The sequence below is a fragment of the Felis catus genome, chromosome C1 (genome assembly GCF_018350175.1).
Source record: "Felis catus isolate Fca126 chromosome C1, F.catus_Fca126_mat1.0, whole genome shotgun sequence".
In the NCBI taxonomy this organism is placed as follows: Eukaryota; Metazoa; Chordata; class Mammalia; order Carnivora; family Felidae; genus Felis; species Felis catus.
The window spans coordinates 162,584,952-162,600,518 of record NC_058375.1 but is presented as its reverse complement, the minus strand read 5'-3'; the positions used below and the strand labels follow the sequence as shown (position 1 = coordinate 162,600,518).

The window sequence follows — 15,567 nt, the reverse complement described above, 5'->3', positions numbered from 1 at the left end:
TTTTTAAAAAAAATTTTTTTTTTTCAACGTTTATTTATTTTTTGGGACAGAGAGAGACAGAGCATGAACGGGGGAGGGGCAGAGAGAGAGGGAGACACAGAATCGGAAACAGGCTCCAGGCTCTGAGCCATCAGCCCAGAGCCCGACGCAGGGCTCGAACTCCCGGACCGCGAGATCGTGACCTGGCTGAAGTCGGACGCTTAACCGACTGCGCCACCCAGGCGCCCCGAGATGCAGTCTCTTTGACAAATGGATCAAACTCTTGAATTCAGCATAATGTGTTTGTAAATAAACTTATGGTGTGAATCTTTAACGCCTCTTCTCTGAAACATGGAATGTAAAAAATAATAATCATTAGGCACTATACATGAGCATAGTCATTTTGCATTGGAATATATTGTAAAATCTTTTTTCAACATATCTGTATAATCTAGGATATCAACTAAACATTGAGTTCTCAGAGAGCTGGAGTCATTTCTGTCAATTTAACTCTTCATAGCCACTGTCACAATAAAGGGAAAGTATAAAGATACCTTGCTAAATATACCTTAATTGAACCTGACTTGTCACATCTTCTAACCCGGAACTTTTGACGATAGAAAAAGGTTTAAGTATAAGAATATATGAATAAGACTGGATTTTGAAAAATACTCTAAAAGCGTTTTTTAAATCATGAAGACTATATAATAAAATAATCATAAACATTTTTATAGCTACTGGCAAAAATAATAATTGTTACTATTTATTGAATACTGTTTGTCAGGTGGTTCCCTAAGTATTTACAGTCTTTAGTGTGGAAGTGTATGCCAAGCATATGTACTACCCAGAGTTCGCTTGAGGATTTGGAAAAATATAGACGCTACAAGAGTAATGTTTGTCTCACAATCTGTCAGACAGGCTAAAGAGAGATCATTTTCTTGGAGTAGTTGGAAGCACTGTAATGAAAATATAAAAAGCGTGTTTTTTAAAACTTCCTGAGAGCACCCGTGTTTTGATGAAATTAGTAACCTCTCATCATAATGGCCAAACCCTTCGGCCCCTTACCGAAGTAGCTTTTATCCTAATCCTTAGCATGTTTGCTTTCTGAATTCATTTGACATCTTAAAAAATTGTTAACAAGGAAATGGAGCTTTGACGCTTCAGAAAACATATTTTCTACTTTATAAAATTGTGTTCTACTTTCAGTTCTTGGTAATGTGAATAGAATGGTGTAAAGCCTGTAGAGCCCAGTAACAAATAGTAACCCACCTAACTTTACCACAGATGCTATTGACAAGTGAATGGATTTGAATTTTATTGTTTTTTGTCTTCCATGCTAACGTATAGGTGAACGTGCAAATAACTGGTAAAAGACCAACAAAGCAGTGAGAAGAAAAACAGGTGGAATATTTAATCAGTGAACTAGAGAATCCATTTCTGAAGTTTCTCTGTCCCCCACCCTCCCTTATGAATTGCTTGTTAGCAGGAACTGTCTTTATTCTTCCTTATATTCTGGATAGATCACCCAGTTAGTTCATTTAAGAAAGTATAAAGGATTCTGGGGCGCCTGGGTGGATCAGTTGAGCGTCAACTCTTGATTTTGGCTCAGGTCATGATCCCAGTGTTGTGAGACTGAACCTCACGTTGAGCTCTGTGCTGAGTGTGGAACCTGCTTGGGATTCTCTCTCTCCCTCTGCCCTTCTGCCCCACTCACGTGCACTCTCTCTCTCTCTCAAAAAAAAAAAAAAAAAAAAGGGAAAAAGAAAAGAAAAAAGTAAATTGATGATTTAGGCCAGAAACTTTAAATAGCTTCTATGAAAAGTTGTTATTTGCTACTGCAGGGAAAACAAAATGAAACTGAAATATACGAAAGAATGAGGAAAGGGTCTCTCCTTCCATATGGTAAATCTAATAATGTTTGAGGGAAGGACACCAACGTTTTCTTTAAAAAATTACTTTTTAATTGTATCTGTCTTTAGTCCATACCTATTTTTAGTATATAAACAAAAAGGAGTTTGCTTTTCAAATTGGGATTTTGCAAAAGTAGAAACAGCAGCTTGTGAAAAATGTAACATATAGACATCTATCGCCAGCCTAAAATTGCTTGTCACCAACCCCAAACTTATAACTAGAAATTTCAAACTCTGAGCATATATATCTATATATGGAAGATTAATTAGTGCTTTGTAGTTATCTGTAGCGTGTGTGTATGTACGTGTGTGCACGTGTGTGTGGTGATAATTAGCAAACCATATGGCAGTGTATTCAGTATTGATATTTGATAAATGAGGATGAGGAATTTTGAATTAGAAACTAGAATAATAAATTGCTCATGTACCTTTAAAAGTATCTTTTTTAAATTGAATTCTTACTGAGAGAATAACTATTAAAGTTTAATTGCAGTTTTTTACCATTTTCCTTTGATTTTGTACTAAAAACTGCCAAGCAGATAACATCTAAACGTATCTTTTCAGTGTGACAAAGTTACATAAGAAGAGAATCCCCTAGCACGTAAAGAAAAATGCAATTATTTTCTATTCTGAATCTCCAGACTGCTGTTTTAGAAAATCATATCTGATTATTTGCTCAGCAGAAGATTATTGAGTTGATTTAGCTGTGATTTTACTTAACAAAGCTTCAACTGCATTCCTACTGTGGAGTCCAAAAAAGGTAGAGAGATATAAATGATACATTCAAACTGCGATTTTTGTGAACAGGGCCATCGATGCACCCCTCGGAGCTAATAGCGGAGATGAGAAACAGTGGGTTTGCACTGAAACGAAATGTACTGGGGAGAAACTTGACCGCAAATGATCCATCACAGGTAATGATCTTTTTATCGGTAAGCTGAAAATGTCTATAAATCTAAATGTGATTGCTTGTGAATTGCTACTTATTGTTTTCCAATATGCATATATCCATAGGAAAGCAAGATAGAGCAAAGAAGATGCCTAAAATGTACTTGGATTTTGATTCTTTATTATTTTAACCTAAATGAGAAATTGTTTTTAAACCTATATTTTTAATAAATGAAACTGCTCCTCTAGGTTTATGTGGTTTAAGTCTCTAACTGAACTGGTGATAAGGTTATTTTTTACTTCCTGCTAACTTACATTAAATAGAACCAATAGGAAGAAATGTATAGAAGCAAACTCCTAAAATTATAGAAAATATTTTAAACTTAATTTATTGAACTGTACATAGATCCAGAAAATGGTTGCGCTTGAAGGGTTGTGGATATTTTAATGCAAAGTATTTTATTTAAGGAGGAAAGTGGAGCCCAGAGAAGTTAAGTGATTGCCCCTGTGGCTCATGTGGCTGTCTAGAGATAAAACTGACACTAAAACCCACACTCCCATTGGCATAATCTTGTGGTACTCTGAAAAGCGGCACATTACTTTGCAAACACTGCTAGGGACTGTTCATAGAACCTGTATCGTCATATATTTGTTCTGTTTGGTATAGTGGTGTGTATTTGATAATCATATATTTGATAATGTACTGTTGAATTTATAAATGCTAACATTAGGGATGTTTTGACCTTCCTATAAAGTTCATGATCGTCTTGGTTTTAACATTCCATTAAATTAAAAATAAAATAGTTTAAACTCTTACGTGTTTAAATTCAAACTCAAGAGATAGAGAGCAGAAACCATGTTATAAACGTTTTATTTGTGTTTCTCTATCTTCCGCTTTCTGATAAAGTTTGTTAATGCTGACCAAGCAGTTATCTTAACCTCTTGATGTATTATGATCCTCCTTGACAGGAGATTATAAGAAAATTTTTAATCCCCCTCCACTTCTCAATCCAGAATGTCATACTCATCTCTAGTATAGGTTTGACAGAATTTCTTTATGCTTTCTTTCCCGTCTGATAACTAATTTGTCTTGCAGTCTAGCAATTTAATGATGTCTCTGTTGACTCAGGAATATGTTGCAAGTGAGGGTGAAGAAGATCCGGAAGTCGAATTTTTAAAATCACTAACAACCAAACAAAAACAGAAACTTCTCAGGTAATTAAACAGTGTATATTTAATGGATTCAACTATTTTTTTCTCATATTTCGTCCTATGCATCCTATCTACTGATTTATTCCTCAGCTGTAGTAATACAATTTTGTCTTTCTTTCAGTAACATGAAAATGAGCGTAAGATTATATACTCAGAATATACCACAAAATCATTGTACTTTCCAGAACATTTAGTTTGGAAGTAGATTTATTTGTAGGTTTTACTTTTTGTACTAGATTTGTATATATCTTTGCATACAGTTCTTACAAAGTATTATGGGTCATGTATTACTATTTTTGTGATTTTTTATGAGGAATGCTGAAAAATGTTTAAATATGAATCTTAGTTAAACAGACTGACTACCTCTGGATTAAAGAATCCAAGAAATGTCTTCTGAGTCCAATAGAGGGAGCTCATGATGTTTCAGTTTGTGGAGTTTTGAGAATGGCTGGACAGAACCCAGTGAAGACATTTTTATTTTAGAGTAACTCAAGCACCAGAACAAGTTACTCTTCTGAGAATGTGAAGTACTCTTCAGAAATTCAGAATGCCTTAATAGAATTGTCCTAAACAGTTGTTGAAAACCAGTATGTGATTATTTTATATAAGAAGAAAGGAATCCAAAAAATGTAAAGTGTATTCTTTTTTAGAATTCCTGGAAAATACGCCCTTCAATTTTGATAACGCAATGTTGATTAATTATTTCCATACTTTAATATAGTACAACATTGGGGCGCCTGGGTGGCTCAATCGGTTAAGTGTCTGACTTCGGCTAAAGTCATGATCTTGTGGTTTGTGGGTTCGAGCCCAGCATCAGGCTCTGTGCTGACAGCTCGGAGCCTGTAGCCTGCTTCAGATTCTGTGTCTCCTTCTGTCTCTCTGCCCCTCCCCTGCTCACAGTCTCTTTCCCTCTCAAAAATAAACATTAAAAAAAACCCTTTTTTTTTTAAATTGTACAACATATAATTAATTTTTCATCTGATTATAGCTATATATTTAAATTTACATTAGCATGTAGCTAATGTTTTATAAAGCTTTCTTGAGGTCAGGATGTCCATTTATTTAGAGTGCTATATAATTTCAAAATCTGAATCAGTAAGAATTTTTTTTAATAGTCCTTGCTATTGAGGAAAGAATAGTGAGATAATTGGCTTAATGCATTTAATTTTATGTGTGACTTGAATAATTTAAAAGGAAGAAAATTATTTGTCATTTAATAAAGTATACATTTATATTTGAGTCCCACTTTAAATAGTACCTAGGAAAATATATTGTCTATTTAAAATTTTGTATTTGTCATCAAGAGAACTATTTTTACATAGTATGTTGTTACGATTTTCCCAATAATAGGAAATTGGATCGACTTGAGAAGAAAAAAAAGAAAAAGAAAAAAGACAGAAAAAAGAAAAAGCTTCAGAAAAGCAGAAGTAAACACAGAAAACATAAAAATAAATCCTCCTCCTCCTCCTCTTCCTCCTCCTCCTCCTCCTCCTCCTCCTCCTCCAGTGAGACTTCAGAAAGCAGCAGTGAGAGTGACAGCAAAGAAAGAAAAATACAAAAGAAGAAAAGAAAGAAAAATAAGTGTTCGGGGAATAGCAACAGTGATTCTGAAGAGAAGGACAAGTCTAAGAAGAGAAAACTTTATGAAGAACTTTCTAGCAGTCACCATAACAAGGACAAAGCCAAGGAAAAGCCTCGGTTTTTAAAACAAGAGAGTTCTAGAGAGAATAGCAAATGGAGCCATGCTGATTCCGACAGAAAGTCCAGGAGCCATAACCAGAGCCCAGACAAGAGAAGATCTGCAAGAAACGAGAGGAGCAGCAGGAGTCAGAGCAGGGACGAGAGGGGTAGGAGAAGCCGGAGCAGAAGTCACGGTAGTTACCAGCAAAGAGAAATAAGAAAACGGCCACAGCGAAGTCCCAGCGAAGAGCAGGATGGAAGAAATGGCCCCAGAAGCCACGGCACAGATGTCTACAGAGGAGGAAAACCGCACAGGGAGAACCCAGGAGATAAGCGTGCCGGAGTGACGCAAAGAGAACGAAGCAGAAGTAGAGAGAATAAAGAGAGACTGTATGTGACAATTACCTGGGAATAAAAATATCTCTGCTCACTTATTAAATACCTGTGGCAAGGGCTAAATTGCATACTATTGTCTTTCTCATGAAAAAGCTTTGTTTTAATTTTCCATCCCTGAAAACTGGCATATCAAATACAAAAACTACATGAGTCCTAGAGGAGTGAACTTTGCAGATATTTGCAAGTAATCTCTTTTGGGGCTGTAAAAATATTTTCTGTGGAGAAATGTCTCTTGTGCCCTCTACTAGATAAAAACCCCTATAACTCTGTGGCATTTTCTCTTTTCTGAAACATCATTAAAAGAATGGCAATACACTGAATGGGTACAATTTAATTTTCGTTACTTTTTTCTTTCTGTTCAAATTTTTACTTTTAAGATTTGAATTTACTTGAAGCAAAGTATAATCATTGTGGAAATTCTCTAGTATGAATTCAGTAGTGGACGTGATCACTGTTTCCTTGAGACATTTAAACTCCCTTCAGGTGTTCTGTTCTACCGATTTACGCTTGGATGACACCCTAGTTTTCTCTGTTGCCAGAACAGATTACCTCACACTTCAAACAACATAGATGCATTGTACAGTTCTGGAGATCAGAAGTCTGAACTGTGTCTCCCTGGGCTAAAATCAAGGTGTCGGCAGGATTGATTCCTTCTGTAGGCTCTAGAAGAAAATCCGTTCGCTTGCTTATCTCCAGTTTCTGGAGCACAGCTGCATTCCTTGGCCCCTGGCGCCTCCTTCCATCTTCGGAGCTGACAAGGGTGAAGTGAAGTCCTCACATGTCATCCCTTTGCCACGTACATCCCTCTCCCACCTTTGAGGACCCTGGTGATTGGATTGGGCCCACCAGAGAAACTCCCTACTTTAAAGTAAACTGATTAGCAACCTTCATTCTGTCTGCAACCTTAATTCCCCTTTGCCACATAACCTAACATGTTCATAGTTCCAGGGATGGGAACATGTACATCTTTAAGGGACCATTCTTCTGCCTACCACTTACGGCCTTTCTACAATTGGCATACAGCTAACTATCAAAGACTTCACTTCTAAAGGCTACAGCATTTATGTAATGTCATTAATGGACTATTGTAAACTATTAAATAGTTTACATGAGTATAGGTATTAATAGTTTTTCATGAGTATAGGTATATAAGGCATATTTAAATGTAGCTGCACATTTTCCCTTGTGTTTCAAAGAATATGGTAAAGGAAAACTATAGAAAACATTACTTGGTACAAATTGCAAGTAACCTGCAATTCCAAAAAACATGTACTACAGCATCGCGGACAAGGCATTTCTGTTACCAAGGTTCCGCATTTGAAAAGACATGGGTCATTTAATACAATGCAAGGGTTGGTTGGTTTGCGTGGTTCTGAGGGTTGACGGTCATGATTTCATAAATTCCATAAGTCTGTTTGAAAGGAGTTAAAAACCACTGCATTTAGTCTGATATATAAGCCTTTGTCATGCATATACACATACACAGGTGTCCTTTGGTTTAGAAGAAACTGAAGGCATAAAGCAACCCTTTGATTATTTAGATTTTTAAGAGAATTGGAGGTGGGGGCAGAACTTGAATTCCTTTTACACTATTCTTTAATAACTTAGCGCACCTCAAAGATCCCTTTCCTTCATTAAAAAAAAAAAAGCATGCATTTGAAATTGATAAAGACTGCTAATTTACACCTTGAGTTCATCAGTGTTGCACTGATTATTTTCTATCTTATGCCTTTTTAGACTTTCTAATTTTTATAATGTCAAAACCTATGCAACACTTAACTGTCTCAAAGGGTTTCTGAACCAATAGTGTTTATGAAGAGAAATGTTGAAATGCATCCTGTAATTAAAAGTGAATTAAAGAAATACGTTTGTCATTTCTTCCACTTCTTTCATTTGACTTTCACAAGAGCGTGATCCACTTTTAACTTCATAAGTGGCCATGAAAAAAAAAGTGGCCACGAGAAATTTTTTTTTCATCTCTGGTTTGATTATCCTTCATTGTTAAGACTGGGAAACTATCACGTACTACCAATAGCCCCAGTACTCTTACCCATCTAATGGTACAAAAAGTTCCTGTGTGATTATGGAGGATGTTGGTTTGCTACTTGACCTTCAGCTTTGGTCACCCAAGGGTGCTAGACAGCCCACAAGGGGCTAGCATTCCAACTTTGCAAAAGGCAGAAACCGAAGGAAGGGATTTTCACGTACAATCCTCACATGGTAGCAGCTTTAAAGAGGCTCCCTTGCTCTGCGTACTCATAATGATAAGGGTTTAAGGAATTGAGAGTGATTTTTTAAACTAAAAAATGTTACTACATCTAATTCTACTTTTGCTTTTGAAATACAAGGTAGAAAACAGAGATAAACACCATAATAAAAAGGCCATCTAGTTGTAGGTGTGGAGACTCCCCTCAGTACTGAGAGCCAAGGAAGAGTCCTCCCCATTTAAGAAATCTATGATCCAAGAACCCAAACAAGCCCTCCACAGTGACATATTTGAGAAAACCACAAGAAAAGTGTGGTTATATTGGTCGTTCTCAGCCTTCCTAGAGAAGTTCTTGTAAAGAAATCTGGGTATGCCTAGTGACATTTGTCCATGGGCCTCAGACTGCACTTGAGGAACACGGGAGCGAGCTCTGGGGCACCCTCACTTCCCCGCCCCTTTCCCTAGCCTAACATTTAACATAATTTAACACGATAGCAAATTAATTCCTGTAGGAGGTGCTGTCGATTTACAAATGGCCAGGAAAGCTCGGGTTACTAGGTTAGGACGCATTTGTTTATCCGGATGTCTGTGCGGTGAGTTGGCCCTAATTTCACTTAATAAATGTGCCAACATGGGCAGAGGTTGCTGCAGCGTGGTGGCAGGTCTGCTTACCTTGCAGTGTGGAGTAGAAATCTTGTTTTGAGTCCTACGGTTTTAAGCTGAAGAAAGCTTTTTATCGCTAAGGCTTGGAGAGACCTCTCTTGCTGTTCTTCCACGAGACTGCTTGCTGATAGGGAAGCAGATCAGGCCATGCTGCTGGGAGCCCGCGTTTCCCAGCTTTAATTACCGAGCATTTCATCTGCTTTACATCGAAGCTCAAAGACTGCAGAATCCACCTGAGCCATTTCACTCCCCTCCTTACCTAATGACCACTGGGCCAAATGGCTGGCTGAAGTCGCTGGGGGACGCGGCTCAGTAAGGCCGCCTCCCTTCCCCGCCCTCCCCCAGCCTGTGCTTAAGATCAGGGAGAAAGCTACATTCTAGCAGCAGCAGCTGAAGGATCTTCAGCAAGCTTTTTTTAGAAAACCTTGGTAGTTGCCACTCCTTCAAGGCACGCAGGCCTTGGGAGCGGGGTTTTTTTGGGGGGTGGGGGGTGGGGGGAGGAGGTTGGTTTTGATCAAAAAGAAATGCTCTTTAAAAGTTGTGAGAGACAAATAAGACCGAGGGAACTCTAAGGTCAGGGAGTGCGAAGGATGGCAACTGAGAGTTCTCCTGCCGTGGCTCCTAAAACCCGGCTCCTGCTGACAGAAAAGGAAGCTGAGAATGACTCTTCATCACCTCCCGCCTTTCTCCTCCCTTCACGCCACACTTAGCATCCCTCCGAACGTAACAGTAAGAAAGACAGCGAGGTGCGGGATGAAAGTCAGGAGCTGCTTATAATGAGAAGGAACCCGCACTCCGGCCCAAACTGCCAATGAGCCGCCTTCCCCCCCCCACTCGTAGACTCGGAAAACCCCCAGTCCCGTCGGCTCCAAGGCCTCCCCGAGCGGGTGGAGAAGGGGAGGTCCGGGGCCTCGGGTGTTGACCAGTGCAGACTTCGCCCTAAAGCCAAAGGAAGCCGGAAGGGGGACGGAGTGAGTCCTGGGCTGGGGTTGCCCTGCCCATCCCAGAGGCGACCACCCCAGCGTACTGTGCTTGGTGATCTCCTTCTAGACATGCATCTGGCAACCTTCTGATCGCAATTCAAGCCCAACTGTTAAGGCGCAGAATTAGGGGGCACGTGTCTCCTTCCTGGAAGATGGGCCTCCCGCGTCAAGAGGCCGCTGGACTCCTCACCAAGTATAACGGGAAGGGGTCCGGGTTAGTCCGCAGCACCGGTCCCCGCCCCCCGCCCCCGCCTGTGGCCCTAACCTGCCCAGAAGAAATTCCCGGGCCACTCTGCCAGGCTGCCGGCCGAGGGAGCTGTGCCCTGGGGACCGGCCGCTGGGACCGCCGCGCGCCCTCGCCCGCCAGTTCCCGCCTAACCTCGCTCGGCCTCCGGCGCGTGTCTCCTGCGAAGATCGGAGGGTGAACTCGCCTTCGGTGGTTGGGAAAGCGAGTGCCTTTCTCTCGTCGCTCGGCTCCACAGGTGAAGAGGGCGCTTTAGGACCCCGACGCCAATCTCTCGCTCCTGGGGCAAAATGGAAATATCACCTCCAGCCGGCAGCCTGCAAGCAGAAAACGGACTGGGGGCAAGACACCCTATCACTTTGCATTTCTTTTATATATGAGCCACCCAGAAACGGTTAGGTGTTTGCAAAACATTGCAAAAATCCCCTATATGAATTTCCAAAGGAAGAGAGTGCAGGGATCTTAGAAAATCTAAAAACTGAGGTGCTTTTCTTTCCTGGGTCGCAGAGAACAGGCCCTGGAGGAATGCGTCCCCACGGACCTTCGGAAACCTTCCCCTTAACAGGAGTTGCAAACACACTGTATATATTTATATCAATAACATATAGGGTAGGCATGTCTGTATGTATTTACCTCATACATATTTCTATAAACTCCAGCGTCTAGAAAGGGTGGGGGTAAATAACACTGAACGGTTAAAATTATGGAGAAGGGATAATAACTGATTACTAATTTGAAAGTAAATAAACAGGTGACTTTTTCAGATCAAATTCCTCCTTGGATCGTTACAATAAATATCTCTGAAGGAAGCTCTCTATTTATGTTGTCATTGATTAATTCTTCACTACCTCATTTGATTTCGATTTAGAACGATTTGATTCTAATTTAATTAGCATGTAATTTGGATGTACATAATTACTGTAATTATGACATTCAGGTAAGGCAGCTTTAGGCTGAAAGGCAATTTCAAATTTTCTAGCAACCTACTTTGTACTGGGAAATGGACAAGGACTTTGCGCCCTGCTATCCAAGTAGTAATTAGCACATCTTTGAAATAGGCAGTGCGGCGGGGTTTGTATTAAAACAGCAAATACAAACCCAGCCGAGTTACTCGCTGCAAAGGTGGCTGCGAGTCTCCGGAAACGCGTTGCGTTTCCCCGGCTGGAGATCGGGGAGCCCGGCGCCCCAGTGCCTCGGCCGACTCTCGCTGTTGCGGGCGACGGCGCTTTTGCCGCCCTGGGCGCGGAATTTGGAGGTGTAGCTTTTAAGATTAAAATACAATAAAGGCTCAGGGGAAGGGGTGGGCAAGAAAGGAGGGGAAGAAGCCACCGCACGACGTCTGAAGATGAGGGGTGGGGTAGTGGACTGGGAAGAGGAGGGAAAGGGGCGGCGGGGGGAGGGCGATGCACAGACTGGAGAGAAAATTGGTCAACGCCCCCAACTGTTATCCGATTTTAGATTTGGGTTTCAAAGGGGAAAGGTGGGGACAAAAGGGGTCAGTTTCCGCCGGCAGGGAGTGCAGACCCTTCGGGAGGGGTTGGGGCGAGGGGTTTCGGGGCTTCTGGCTGCTTTCGGGGGCCCTGCGCCCCTCCTCCAGGCCCCGGGCTGCCTAGCAGCCCCCAGCACCGGACTCGGAAGGGACAGTCGCCTGGAGGGCGGCGGCAAGACTAAAGGATGCTTCGGCCATCCCCAGTCTGGCTGGTGAAAGCTACGGAGTCCTTCGCGTTCCTCCCCTTCAAAGGGGAATCTGGGGACCTGGGACGGTCTGGTAGCCTGCTTTAATCAGCCTGGTTCCGATCGGTCCTGGATAGTCCCCGTGGGCCTCGCCGACCGGGCCGTTGAGCCAAGGGCTCGGGGGACTGAGCCCACGGCTGCGTGCCCATCCTGGGGTCCACGTCGCCGCCGACAGCGCCCAGCGTGCTCAGCTCCGAGTTGTTGGAAGAACCTGAAGTTGCCTTGAAAGGCATGTTAAATGCGGCAATTCTAAGACTTGGGCCAAGCGGGGCGTTATTTTGTTTGTTTTGTTTGGGTATTTCGTTAGCACGTTCCAGAAACGACCGCCTTCCTGGAAGCAGCAATACCGGCCATTGCTAAGTAGTGCCCCTCAAAAGCGAGGCTCGTTCCCCCTCCCCTGGTACACAAAAACTCGCTTTTCTTTGCTTGCTTCACTGGGTTGCTGCTGCTCGCGGCAAACGCCGGTCTCCCGGCGCTAATAGCGACAAGCCAGGCGGGCAGCGCGGCCTTCCCGGCCCGGAGCTCTAGATGGCGCCAGCGAGCCGCACTCGCCAAGCTCCTCTTAAGGGAATCAAGAGCGACTGTCAAACATAAAAGCAAATCAGAGTTTTCAGTTTTTTTTAATGTGTTAAGAATGTTATTCCTTAAGAAAATTTGTAGCTAAATTATTCTCACTTAAAATAAACACTTAGTATACCAATTACACAAATGGGCGGGATTTATGTGAGATTTACTTCATCTGCATTTTTGTAGTGGGAGAGAGCCTTGGTGAATACAGATAATAGATGCAAATAAGATTAGAGTTAAAATAAATAAAGTTTCCATCTGAATAAAAAGAAATTCAATTTTACGCGACTTATAACGATTTGACGAAATGTCCAGACACGCCGTTCAGGTGCACAATAATCTCGCCAAAATAATGATGTGTCTCCTGGACGAAAGAAAATCTCTCTTTTCTTCTCTTTTTCTTTTTCCTCATCAGGTAGGCTCCAGTTCAGTCTACGGGGGCCCAAACAGACCCAGGAAAGGTAACCGCGGGGGGAGGGTGGGCTTGGGGGCTGGGTGGGCGCAGGGCTGGGGAAAACTTGTTCGCTCCTCCACTGCGCAGGAAGCTACAGAACAGGAAACGCTGGGAGAAACCGGCTGAAACGAAATCGCATTTCCCCTCACCCGGGCCACGCGGGACTCAGAGACCCCGGCCGCGGCCCCAACAGCCCGGCCGCGGTCCCCGCCCGGGTCTGCGCCCGGACCCCTCCCTCGGCCTCGCGCTCCTCCCGGGCCCCGGGCCGGAGCATCCCATGCCGCCCGCCGGAACCCCGAGGTAGCCTTGGGGAGTCGCTGCCCCCTCTCAAGGGGAGACCGAGTTCGTCTCCCCGCTCGTGGGCTCTCCCCTCCCACGCACGCCCTCTCCAATTTGCTCGGCCTCAGCAGGTAGCCACCCGCTCAGGTCCGGGCTTCCCCGCGCCCCCAGGGGCCCCTGGGGCTGAGGGTGCGGAGGCTGGGAGGCCTGGGGTCTATTTTCGCCTGTCGGTTTGGGCCAGGGAGCAGAGGCCCCGCTTCCTCCGGGTGCGGGTTCCGCGAGCTCTGGTCTCCCGGCTGGACGCTCGGGCCGGGCCACCGCCCGCCGTTCCCGGAGCCGCGGTGATGGACGTCCGCTGACCCTCGGGGCAGAGGCAGCGCGCAGAGGCCTTGATCACTGGGCTGCGGAGGGAGCCGCGCGGGGAGCGGGACCTGCACGGCCAGGCCCTTTGATCTGCCTTTATTATCCACGAGAAACAAAGCTGCCTGGGACAGACGCCCGGGCGCCCTCTTCCTCAGGAAAGCCCACCACACTCTCACCTCCGTGCCGCCGGCCCGCAGTCCCCAAACGCGCCCGGCACCCTCTCTCGGCCTTCTGCGCCGCGGCCCAAAGCCCCCGGAGCAAACGCACCCCTGCCAGCTTCTCCAGAAGACCCGGCCTGACCCAGAAGGCGCGCGGGGGGGCTGGGCTGCGAGGTCCCGGTTATGAGCTGTTTGAGCGGGGAGAGAACATGGTCAGAGAGGAAAACTCGAGGAAGAAGAGCGGGGTTCCGAGGCTGCGGGGACCGCAAGAACGAGGATAGGGAAGAAACCACGGAACCCCACGCTGCAAAATGCCCCTCTGGGGACCTTAGCTCTATGTTTTATCGCCACTTTGCTACTTGGCTTTTCAGAGCAGAGTTTGCGAGAAAACAATTTGTTGGTTGTTAATAACAATAATTTATTTTTTCTTCCCCCCCAAATCAAGCCTCCATTCAAGTTCTCAAGATGGACAGTAATAATAATTTTTAAAAAAATTCCACTGGTGCTGACTTTGTTTCCTATTGTGTGGGGGAGACTTTTCGAAATATTTTTATTCTGTAAATATGTACTTTATTTTCTAAATTAACATTTTCGAATTGCGAAATTATCTCATTTACCAATTTTCTTTTTCGTCTCTCCCTCTCTTCTCCCTCTCTTTTAAACTGGGGCTGTTAAGTTGGTGGTCAGGAGACAAAGAGAGTGAAAATAATTTTCATTTCAATAATTGCCTTCTGGTCAATTTAACTGTGCCTTATTTTGAAAGAGACTGTCTAAATGAGATTCCTGTCCCAAATGTGTTCCCAGGCCTGATCCCAGCCTTTAATTATTCCTGAGTTTTTTTTCTTCAGAATAAGACGCCGCACTGAGTAATCACAAAGAAGTCAGAGAGCATCCTTGAACCTTTTCAGAAGCAGCGCCACTGATATTCAAATAACCTGCGAGGGCCATTTGACGGCGCGGGGACCTAGGCATTTCCAATTCACTATTTGCATAGATCAGCCGTCTTTGAAAAGGAAAGGAGCAGTTGTCTTCCATAACATTAAAAAGCCTAGTTATCAAATCAAGTGCTTAGTTTGGGGGCTTTTAAAACGTTTACATTTTATCTCAGGTTGCCCTTTACCGTTTGACATGCAAATGTGGTGCAGTTAATTTAGACAATTAAAAAGATCTTCAAGGGAGCTTTGTCACGGAGAATATTTGGAGTTTTCCCCGTGGACCAGCTGAGATAAAGTTGGCCAGAACAAATGATGTCTAGGAGATTAATTAGATATTTGATAAGACATGAATCCCTAATAAGGGAATACAAGGCACAGGGGGCTGCTGTGTGCTCTAAGTCAAAATTAATAACATTTAACAAGATTTTCATTTAGGCATGAAATGTCTTTTCCGGGGTATTGACTCTAGCGATTTATTCCCCTGAGTCACCTCCCAACGTAGAGGGCCTTGGGAGCTAAAAGACTTCTTTTAAAAAGCTTTTTCCTTTCACAGATTGTTTTTAAATCGCTTCTTAAAAACAAACAAACCCACTGGAGTTTTGTCTGACCCCTCCCGGGAGGTGTAGGCACCTACCCAGTTAAAGCTGCCAAGGATCTTGGTTTTATTTTAGGCGCTCCTAGAGTTTTAAAATGTCACCTTTTGAGAGCTCTCTCATTAAGTAATACAACTACACATTCTTATAACCCAATTTAATTTACACTATTGATATACAAATAAATAATTTTGACTTCTCAAAAACGTATATGTATTATGGCTTTTATAACTCACATAAACCTTACATTACCTAAAACTAACATTAAAGGAATTTTTTCCCAACAAAAAAAAGTCGACCCACATAAAGGATATTGACAGGGG

The 15,567-nt window shown here is 43.2% G+C and overlaps 1 protein-coding gene across 1 annotated transcript in view; it reads left to right on the top strand.

Annotated features, from left to right (window-relative positions):
• CIR1 (corepressor interacting with RBPJ, CIR1) overlaps positions 1 to 6,385 on the top strand; it is a 45,840-nt gene extending 39,455 nt beyond the window's left edge. The window contains exons 8-10 of the mRNA XM_003990878.6: positions 2,697 to 2,803; positions 3,907 to 3,992; positions 5,340 to 6,385. Of these exons, the coding sequence (XP_003990927.2) occupies positions 2,697 to 2,803; positions 3,907 to 3,992; positions 5,340 to 6,084 (938 nt within the window). The 3' untranslated portion in view covers positions 6,085 to 6,385. The remainder of the gene's footprint in view (positions 1 to 2,696; positions 2,804 to 3,906; positions 3,993 to 5,339) is intronic.
• Positions 6,386 to 15,567: the final 9,182 nt, after the last annotated feature.